Genomic DNA, 11,158 nt, shown 5'->3' with positions numbered 1-11,158 from the left:
TTGGCTTAATTAACCGCATTTCAGATGAGCAACTTGGAAGACCAAAGTGGAACGGTGAAACTAAGCTTTCATGATAGAGTTCAAAGATCCTTCCAGATGAGTGCTGAGTTAAAGGACAAAGTTTGGGCATGCCATCACTGGAGCTGTCAATATTAGGAATATCTATGCTGCCATCATTTAAATTACATAAAACAAACTTGCCACTCGGAGCAATAGCAAGAAGAACATCTTTCAACATGTATATAGGCTGTAGGCTTAAAGGACGACGACCGAGTAGCGGGTGGTGGGGGATTATGGCCAATTTAGTCCAAGACTGAGGAACTCCATACTCCTTCATCAACCAGACAGTCCAATGAGTTTTCTTAGTCTCATAACAAACAGCAAGACAATCCCTCAAGATACCCAATTGGGGAGTCACCCTGTGATCATCATCTGAATCCCTGTTGGGAAGGGAAAACTGATTAAAAGTCTCTTTGACCAAGTCAAGGGAAAGAACCCACACAAAACTAAGATAGCGGTGAAAAAGCCAATTCAGAGTGCCAGTGCCACTTACAAAAAGCCCTACAAGATTCACCTGACAACCCCTGTAATTGCCGTCACGAAAATTACGGGAGAAATCCTGGATTGTTCTCCAGGTAGATTTTGGGCCGAATGTAAACATGCGTGATTTCTTATCCAGAATCGCGAAAAGCTTATACTTGTCATTCACATGATCATAACCGAATCCGCAAGTGGAGAGGAGACCTCCAATTTCAAGCGGCTGAGAGGTGAATCCAGTGCAGGGGTTCCACAGCATGGCACGATGGCTTATTATGAATCCATCCTGGCGCTCTTCATCGTGCAAGCACAGCAATCCATTGCAAGAGCCAATGATGAGGCGGAAGCGTCGTCCCTCATAGGGAACTACTTTGGTGGGTTCATGTGGAGGGTTCTCCATCACAGATCGTACGGAGAACACTCCGATTATGGGGTATGAGTAGGTTTGGCTATAATAGGCCATGAGTGGGTGGGTCAAGGCTGGATCCACCGCCATTGAACGCCGAAGGTGGTCCTTGGCAAATTGGGAACTGGAAATTAGGGTTCTCCATGATCTGCAGACGCTGTTCCTTAATGGAACGAGAGACCTCGCCGGTATCCTCAGCAGGATTTCCGCTATGAGCTCGTCCAGAAGGATAGGCGGTGGTTTTGTCGTGGTACAGCGGAGCAGTTCCGGCCACCCCCCGGTGGTTGTGACAACCTTCCCCTTCTTCGGAACAGCATCATCATCATCAGGAATGGGACCCCTCCTCATACGTACGAGGAAACTACACAATATAGGAGGAATAAGAAATCAAAAACAATATAATTACTAAAATTCAAATCTCAGCTGTATTGCCATTTAATTTACAAAAGAAAACATACATGGAGATTCTATAAGAAGTAAAACAGAGGTTTACCTAAAGGAAGACGGCGCCGGCGATGGTGAGAGGAAGTGAATGATCTGCGCTTGAGTTGGAGCTCCAGATCTATCCAATGTTCCACAAGAGGGTTTCGAATCCTCGGCATCAGGAATTAGATTCTTAATCTAATCTGTCTGGCCCCACATCTAATTCAAATCTCAGCAGTTAACTAGTTTATCTTGCGTTTGTTTCTGGAACAACATAAAACAAGATAAGATACCAATAACAAGAGTTTGACATAAAAAATAGAGATATAATATTTTATGTATTTATATTTTATTTAATAATAAATTATAAAAATTTAATTTATTTTTATTTTTAAATTTAAAAAATTTGAAACGAAAATATAATAATAAAAAATATAATTATAAAAAATTAATAAATTATATTTTTTTGTTAATATTTTTCTATTTTTTCTATCAGAATAAATATAAAATATATTAATTTAGTATTTTTGGATATGATTTGTCTCTATATATTTGTCTCAATATCTTGTATCTATAAATAAATGCGTCTTTATTTACTTATTTTAAATATAATATATTCAAATTCGATTTAGTTTAAAATTACTAATCTCGTTATATATTTAAATATTTTTATCAATTAAATCTAATTAAATTGATTTAAATTTAATAAAAATTACTCAAATATATGTATGTCAATCACTTTTTTTATAAAAAAATAATATTAAAATTTTTTTACAATAACATAAAAAATATTTTTTTTAACACCAAAATACTTAATTTTTTATATTAATTTTTTTTTCATACATAATTTGTGTGTCTTAATTCAAACACAATCATTACTAAATATCTAAGCACTTTCCAGAACGATTATTTGAGAATAAAAAATTCTACCTGGCATAATTGTGAGTAAACAATTAATCTATTCTGACTTGAGCGTCGGAGTGTCTTTGCAGGTACCTCCACCCATTGCCTCAGTCAAGTGATCCGGCATCAGCCTCAACCCACAAGTTCTCGATCCATCTCTCAACTCATACCAAAGACATCCTGTATAAGTTCTAGTTTTAAAAAAATCCTTTGAATTCATGTTTTTCAAAATATTTGGATAAGAAAAATGAACCAATTCATGAAACGTCTAGTTCAAAAAAGGAATAACAATATCTTCTGAAAGACATATTCCATGTAACTTGGCCTGAGAGTTGTGGTTGAGGTGCATTAAAAGACGGCAAATTGCGTAGTCATGGCCAGGAGATGTCAGATTCTGTTTCAACTCATGACTGGAGGCTCCTAGTGTTAGAGGAGAAAAGAAGGTTAAGGTTATGACGATCTTAACAACTATCTAGTATATTTAGAAGGTGAGAAATGAAAAAATCTTCAATGGAAAGAATTTGAATCTAAATGCAATAGAATGAGAGATAGAGCGTTAGTGTAGAACATGGATGAAGGGTCAAGTCATGTGTGCAACAGAATGAGATACGGATAATACATGAGAGACCTGAACTAAGAGTCTTACATATCGATTCGGAGTCATATTGATGCTTGATTGAGTATTGATTAATTATGTTATTTGGTCATTTTGTGGGTTGTTGTTTTTCTTTGCTTGTCTTGTATGCTCTTATATATGTTGGTTCGAACTTTATCCCATTGTGGGATCTTACTGGAACTATTAAAAAATGAAAATCTCAGATTCACCATCTATATTGTCACCTATTATATCATTACCAATTTTCAATAACCACCCATCAAATTGCTTTGCCTCATCTTAATCTAAAGTAGTTGTCCCTATAGAGAGTTTATGCTTTTTGTTAGTTTGAGCACCAGACAAAACTTTCAAAAGTAAGACGAATTTACAGTTGAATGAATAGTATCTTGTCTCAACCCTTATGGAATGACAGGAAGAATTTGTCTAAAGACTCCACCTAGTACAACCATTTTTTTTCAAAGGACAAATTTTTATTATATGTTAGAGAAAATCTCATAATATCACTCAAGCATTTATCAAGTACTTCGTAGCAATACCTACTAACCATTGGAGTCTCATCCCAAATTATAAGTTTAGTTTTTAGCAACAACATTGTTTGAGAGAAATCAGGTTTAATGTTGCATGTAGAATCCTCAGTTATATTCAGTGGTATTTTAAATTTTTAGTACAAACTCATTGAATACAATTATTAATTTATTGATATGTGCAAACATCCCCAAGTTGCAATTTGTAGGTTGCAATAAAATCCGAGTAAACACCCAATCCGGTTTTCGTCCATTTTCACAAAGAACAAAGCGATCCCTGTCCCAAAAAAAGGAACACTTCGACCCTCAACCTTTTTATTATGGGACAATACGGTCCCTCTGTTAAAAAATTTATTAAATAATAATAAAAATTAATTTTGTCGAGGGTTTTATTTGTATTTTGTGGGGGTTTTAAACCTTCACAAACTATTAATAACTTTGTTTTTAAAAAATTCCTTCATCAATGATGGTTAAGTGAAGAAAAACTATTGATAGAAAAGATGCCACAAAATAAAAGTAATTATAGTATAATACCTTTTAAAGGAAAAAAAATAACATGGAATAAGAAATGAAAGAAGAGAACTTTAATGTTGATAATATTAGTATTGGTGATGATGACGGTAGAGGAGATAATGATGATGATAAAATATGGTTACACAATAAAAATAATAGAAGTAAGAATGATAATAATGAGGATGAAAAAGATAATGGTAGTAGTGGTAGTAATTAGTTATATTGTTGAAAAGATTTTTGTGGGGGTTTTAAAACCCCCACAAAATACAAATAAAACTCCCCACAAAACTAATTTTTATTATTATTTAATGAATTTTTTAACAGAGGGACCGTATTGTCCCAAAATAAAAAGGTTGAGGGTCGAAATGTCCCTTTTTTTTTGGACAGAGATCGCTTTGTCCTTCGTGAAAATGGACAAGGACCGAATTGGGTCTTTACTCATAAAATCCCTCCATCTAAAACAAACTTAAACTTAGTTTGCCTACCAAAACTATTGAAATACTTAAAGTAAAATCTTCTATCAGTAGAAGAGTTGAGACCAATTATAATACAAAAATGCTAAATATAAACATACATGTTATATGATTACATAACCCCTACTTAATTGAATGACTTAATATGAACAATTTCGTATATTTAATTAGGCCACACTTATAAAAACCACAAAAAACTATCACAAAATAGATCTAATAAAATGTGTGAGATTTGGATAAATTAAATTAATTTATTGATATATTTATTTTATTTGTAATTGATTTGATTTAATGAGTTAAAGTAAATATATCAGAAAACACTTTTAGAAGCATGTCACGTTAGCTCCATTATTAAGTGAAAAAATTCGATTTTTATATAATAGAATAGATTATGAAAACGTGTACTAATATATGCCAACAAAGTATTATCCAGATCACCTTGTAATTTTGAAATGATATTTTTTCTCCTGTTTAATTCAAAGGTGTTAGGCGTATTTTTCTATTGTATAAGTAGTAAAAATAATTTAAGAATAATTCATGATATAACATGTTTTGTTTGCGTTAGTGACCAACAACTTAATTTAACCAATTTGATTTAGTCTAGTGGTTAGTTTATTATGTTGAAAATTTTTTAACCCTTTAATTCTAAGATCATCTATATTAAATTATTAAAAAAGAGAGTTAAAAATATAAAAGCATATCTAAATTCGTGATTACCATCTTAATTTATTGTTTGTGATTCTAATGTGTGATTCTTTGATATTTTTCAACCAAAATCTATCAAATTTTTATTTTAGGCTGAATAGTAATTTTTTTTATAAAGTTCATAATCCTAATGTACGCTTCTTTAATCTTCTTCAACCAAACTCTATTAAATCCTTATTTTAGACTGAATATTATTTTTTTGATAAGACAAGAATTGCATAGTAATTTTGGTGTATTGAAAAACTAAAACCCTAGAGTTTTTTTTTTTGATAGTTTTCATGCTAACACAACCTTTAGAAAAAAAAAAGCTACGCACAAATAAATAAAAACCAAGTCTAACCAAGGCTAGTCAACCCTCCCTAAACTAGGAAAGACAAAACTCAAACCAGACATTACACAAGAAAATAAGGAATAAACTCTAGCCACACATGCAGCAAGAGAAACAAGACACCAATAAGTTGTTAGATATCTCAATTCTTAGCACCTGTTCTTCGAAACCTTCTGTCTCTTGCCCAAGCTAGCACCAAAACACGATACATCTTGTTCCAATAGAGAGATATTCACCTTTTCCTTCTTGAAGACAACATCATTTCTATGTTTTCACAGAGACCAAATTACAGCAAAAAAGGTTGTCATCCAATCCTCTTTTTCACTCTTCCTATTTGCTCCATATATCCACGACTCAAAACATTGTCTAGGATCTCCTGCCCAAACCCAAAGTATATTCCAAAACCTAAGAGCCGAACCCCACAGCTTCCATGCATATTCGCATGTGAAAAACAGATGATGAACAGATTCTGGTGCCTTGCCACAAATAACACAGATAATTTCTGATGTTGGTAAGATTCTACACCTAACTAATCTGTCTTTGGTGTTCACTCTTTCTAAGATTACAAACCAAACAAAAATCTCCACACGGGGGAGCCAAACTCCTCCACAAATTGTTATAAAAATTGAACATATTCGGCTCTTGTCCTAGATTTTTATTCTTATATACCACATTCAAAAAAGATTTTACAGAGAAAGTACCTTCCTTGTCATGTTTCCATATCAGCTTATCCACTTCGCTTTGTCGAATCCCCACCTTCGCTAGGCCTGTTTGTAGCTCACTCAGCTCTTGCTCTTCCCACGACCACAAAGCTCTCCTCCATTGCAACCCCACTCCATACATACCCATCCCAAAAGCCACAATCACTGATGGTGCACGCGCCTTATCAACAGCTACCCTGTAGAGATTTGAAAATCTGTCTCTAAGCCTCCCGTCTTTCATCCAAACATCGTCCCAAAATAGCGTTCTAGTTCCATCTCCCAATTGTCGCTGCATACCTTCATAGTAAATGTTAAAAAGCTCAGCTTCACTAGATCTCAAGTTTCCAATAGTATTCCAAAGACTCCCTGTATTTTTTATTTGTTGTTTTTCCAGCCCATTTTAAGAATCTAATTTATTACATGAACACACCACTCTCTTTCAAAGTGGGCACTCCTCTTTGTCAAAATGCCACCACCACTTGAATAAGAGTGCTGCATTCTTTAATACTAGATCTCCCACACCCAGCCCTCCTTGGCTCTTTGGCTTTTGAATTAGGCTCCAGTTCACTGTTGCCATCCCCTTCTTTCCATTATTTTTTTCCCAGAAAAAACTTGACTGAAGAGACGTTATCTTTGCCGCCATTGCTTTAGGCATCTTAAACAAGTTCAAATAATACATAGGCAAATTATTCAAGACTGCCTTAATTAGAACCAATTTTCCGGCTTTAGACAAGTGCCTACTTTTCCATCCCTTAAGCCTATCTTCCACCTTTCTAATCACTGGCTTCCATGTTTCTATTCTTCTTGGATTGGCGCCTAACGGAATGCCCAAGTAATTCATAGGTAACGAACCTTTTCTACAATCCAACGTCTTGCAAGCTAGCTCCACCTCCTCATTGTTACAATTTACTCCGATCAAGACAGATTTGTTGTAGTTTATCTTTAATCCCGTTATTAGCTCGAACCCTCCTAACAGTCTTTTATAGCTCATTAGGGGCTTGTGATCACACGGGCAAAACAGGATAGTATCATCTGCAAACTGAAGATGCATAATACTAACCCTATTATGACCAATGTCAAGAGATCTAATCCGACCCTTCTCACATAATCTTCCCAACATACTATTTAGAACCTGGCTCACCATAACAAAAAGAAAAGGAGACAATGGGTCCCCTTGCCTCAACCCCCTCTGTAACTTAAAGGGTTTGGTTGTTGTCCCATTCACTAGCACCGACATAGATGCTGTCGATAAACAAGTCCTTATCCATGATCTCCACACCTCGCCGAAGCCCATGCTCTTCAACACTCTGTCAACAAAACTCCACCAAATTCTGTCATACGCTTTTTGAAAGTCTAGCTTGATTAACCAAGTTGGTATCTTCTTTTTCCTCACCCAATGCACTACCTCACACGCTATGAGAGCTTCGTCAATGATCTTCCTCCCACTCACAAAAGCAGATTGCTCCTCCCCTACTAATTCTGGCATAAATGATTGGAGTCTTTTCGATAGTATCTTAGCTACCACTTTATAAACACAGCCAACCATACTAATCGGCCTATAGTCTTTCAGATCGTTCGAGCCTCCTTCCTTATGTGCAAGAGTAACCCATGTCAAATTGGCCTTCTTCAGTAAAATTCCCTTCTCAAAAAATTCTCAACCACTTGACTAAAGTCTTCCCCTATGATGTCCCATAAGTTTCTAATACTTTTGAAATTGAATCCATCTGGTCCAGGTGCTCTAGACGGCTCGCACTCCCAAACCGCGCCCTGATTTATTCTCTTGTTGGCTTCCTTTCCAAAAGAATTGAGTCTTCCCTGCTAATCCTTTTCACCAAGGACATATCAAACCCAATTGATAAATTCTGATCCTCCCTATATAAATTTTCAAAATATCGTCTTATCTCTCTTTTTACTATGCACGACTCCCTTATATATTCTCCATCAATACAAACTGAATCCATGACCTTACTCCTCCTTTTCGCCTTAGTCACCGCATGAAAGTATTTGGTATTTCGATCTAACTGTGTAGCATACTTCGATCTTGACATTTGTCTCCAATAATCATCTTTTTGCTCATACCATTTTTCCAACAAAATCTTCAAGGCCCTGTTCCGTGCAAGTAGACACTCATCTTGGATACCCTCGGCAAAGCACTTATCCACACTTTGGATTTCAGACTATATTTTCTCTATTTGGTAGTTGATGGATCCAAATTTTTCTCTATTCCAAACTCTAAGAGGTCGCTTCAAAGAGTCTAATTTTTCCAATAGATTTCTTTCTCCTGGTTTCTCCCACTCATTTCTTACTGTTTCTTTGAATGCAGCATATGTCAACCACGCATCTATCGTTCAAAACGGCTTAGGATCCCAATCAACAACTCCAGAATCCACCAACAATGGGCAATGGTCAGATAAACTTCTCGGCATAGTCTTCAGGCGAACTATATCAAAACATTCATGCAATTCAACATGAATAAACACCCTATCAATTCTGCTACATGAGCGACCTCCATACCAAGTATATTTTCGATCCCGTAACTCCAGTTCCAAAAACTCCATAGCCTCCACCCACTCCCTAAACAGTAAGCTATTATGGGTTAGCGTGTTACATCCAAACCTATCCTCCACTTCCAATATCTCATTGAAATCTCCTCCCATCACAAATGGCACCATCCAGGCTCTCCTTAATTCCCACAATTCTGACCAAATTTCAATTTTTTCTTCACTGTTGTGCGGTCCATACACCACACACACCGCCGCCTCCAAATTTACTTCTTTAATGATACCCTTAATTTCTAACCATCTCTTCCCTTTTTCTACTATCTTCTGTTCCATGAAACTATTACTCCAAATGCATAACAAGCCCGTAGCCGTACCCATAGAATTGACACATGCCCATGAGAAATCTCCTCCCCCCTGCACTCTCGATGCCAAATTTTTTGTTATAAGCTCCTTCTTAGTTTCTATTAAGCCAATCAGACCTACCCTCTGTTTTTTACACATACCTTTGATCATTTCAATCTTCCCGGTGCCTCCCAGACCTCTTATATTCCAAAATGCAATTAACATATAAAAAAAATTCTCACATGAGCAGTAGGCTAGGGGCAATCCATTTCCTTTCTTCTCTTCATTTCTCTTTGAACGACTATTTTTTGATCGCAGATTGTACCCTCCGCTCATCGGTCTTCCTTCGATTTCCTTGAGGTGCTTCACTACCCGGATCTCATCTTCTTCATCAAAACGCATGCCAGCATCCTCACACAAAAATTTGGCTTCAAAAGCATCTTGTAGTTGATGCCGCTCCAAAGCTTCATTATCGCTCTCTCTAATTTTATCTGGTGCCTATCTCTCTTCCTCCCCATCAAAGAGAGATATTTGTGGACTCATATTAACGTTTTTTCTAGTAACAATATGGTGTATTTATACTAGGCTATTGGTTCCATTAAGACCATCTCCAATAGGAAACTCATCCCAATTCTTATTTGTGGTTCACCTATCATAAAAAGTAACTCCACATCAGTTTTTACGTCATAAACTGTGATCCCACTTAATTAATTAATTAAAGTTATTAAAATTAATATAGTTATTTTTTTTTAAATAATATTATTTAAATTTATAAATTCAAAAATAATTCACTATTAAAAAATATTAATAATCAAGAAAGAAATTTATAACATCTAATTTTACAATAGTTACTTTCATAAACAAGTAATAAGACCTCTCTTATTACTTTTTCATATTGAAAAAGTAATAAGAATTCAAAATGAAAAGAGCTGTCTTATTCAAAACCCCAATTATGAAATTCCTCTCGCCCACTTCACACCTCAGAACGCACCGTTCTTATAGAGAGAGAGAGAGAGGCGCTTTCACATCTTCTTAAGCCGAAATGAAATGGCTGGGGAGAGGGAAGGTTCCCTTTTTTTAGTTTTAGGGTACTCCGAGAAACAGATCCAGTGGAGACGGGATGGGGCCTGTAGCTCAGAGGATTAGAGCACGTGGCTACGAACCACGGTGTCGGGGGTTCGAATCCCTCCTCGCCCACAACCGGCCAAAAAGGTAAGGACCCTTACCTCTGGGGGGTAAGAAAATCATGATCGGGCTAGCGGACCCAAAGCTATGGAACTTGGGTGTGAGTATTTTGTCGAAATGGAATGGCCTTACCTTATTGTTTTCTTAAAAAATAAACAAAATTTTCGTAAATGGTGGATATTTCTAAATAAAAAAAGTATGTTCTAAGCTTTAGCTTTTAATCCGCATATTTTTACCCTTCGTAATTCTTCCTCAGCCAGACTTGTGCAGAATAGCAGAACAAGTAAAGTATTTGTAGCATAGTAAAAATGCCTTTCTCATCATTAATATGTTTGCTCGCGGCAATTGTAGCCTCTCGGGAGAATTGATGACTGCATCAAAGATGCACTTGCTATTGCTAATACTAGTACATCGGAGAATTCTGAATTGGTTAGTTTAAATAGCCCCGGACTGTGGAACAAGGGAGTATCTCGAACCTACACCGAGGTATTGACGGCGATTCTCAAATATCGCAGAACCGAACGGGATATGATGAGATAGAATGCAATAGAGACAAACAAAAGACAGGGGGAATGTGTTACCTACTTTTAATGGTCAAAGCGAACCCAATCCTTTCATTTCGAATGCAAGAATTCGGAATGAACCAAACCTCCCTAAGTAGGATTCGAACCTACGACCAGTCAGTTAACAGCGAATCGCTCTACCACTGAGCTACTGAGGGACAACGGGAAATTTGATCTCATAGAATTCAATTCCCGTTCTCAACCCATGACCAATATGAGCTCGAAGTTTCCTTCGTAACTCATGGAACTTCTTCGCAATGGCTCCGTTCCATGCCTCATTTCAAAGGGAACCTCAAAGTTGCTCTATTTCATTATATTCCACCCATATCAAAATTCTACTCATTTTAGATCCCCCTATTTGGTGTCAGTGAGATAAGAGATGTCGTTTCTAGTCTATCTCTTTCTATTTCTATATAGAAATATGGAAGGTTGAAAAAT

At 36.2% G+C, this 11,158-nt stretch overlaps 1 protein-coding gene and 1 non-coding gene across 2 annotated transcripts; one reads left to right on the top strand and one right to left on the bottom strand.

The window, feature by feature from the left end:
- Positions 1-1,619, bottom strand: LOC107472592 (F-box/kelch-repeat protein At3g23880; the record flags this gene model as incomplete). The annotated part of the gene is given in 2 exon segments (XM_016092103.3): positions 1-1,304; positions 1,437-1,619. A coding segment is annotated over 1 exon segment (1,291 nt), but the record flags the coding sequence as incomplete, so codon positions are not given.
- An 8,476-nt stretch (positions 1,620-10,095) lies between these two features.
- TRNAR-ACG (transfer RNA arginine (anticodon ACG)) lies at positions 10,096-10,169 on the top strand. The gene has a single exon. It is a non-coding gene; the product is annotated as a tRNA-Arg (tRNA).
- The last annotated feature ends 989 nt before the right edge of the window (positions 10,170-11,158 follow it).

The sequence above is a fragment of the Arachis duranensis genome, unplaced genomic scaffold (genome assembly GCF_000817695.3).
Source record: "Arachis duranensis cultivar V14167 unplaced genomic scaffold, aradu.V14167.gnm2.J7QH unplaced_Scaffold_185691, whole genome shotgun sequence".
NCBI lineage: Eukaryota > Viridiplantae > Streptophyta > Magnoliopsida > Fabales > Fabaceae > Arachis > Arachis duranensis.
This window is presented reverse-complemented; position numbering and strand designations above follow the sequence as displayed.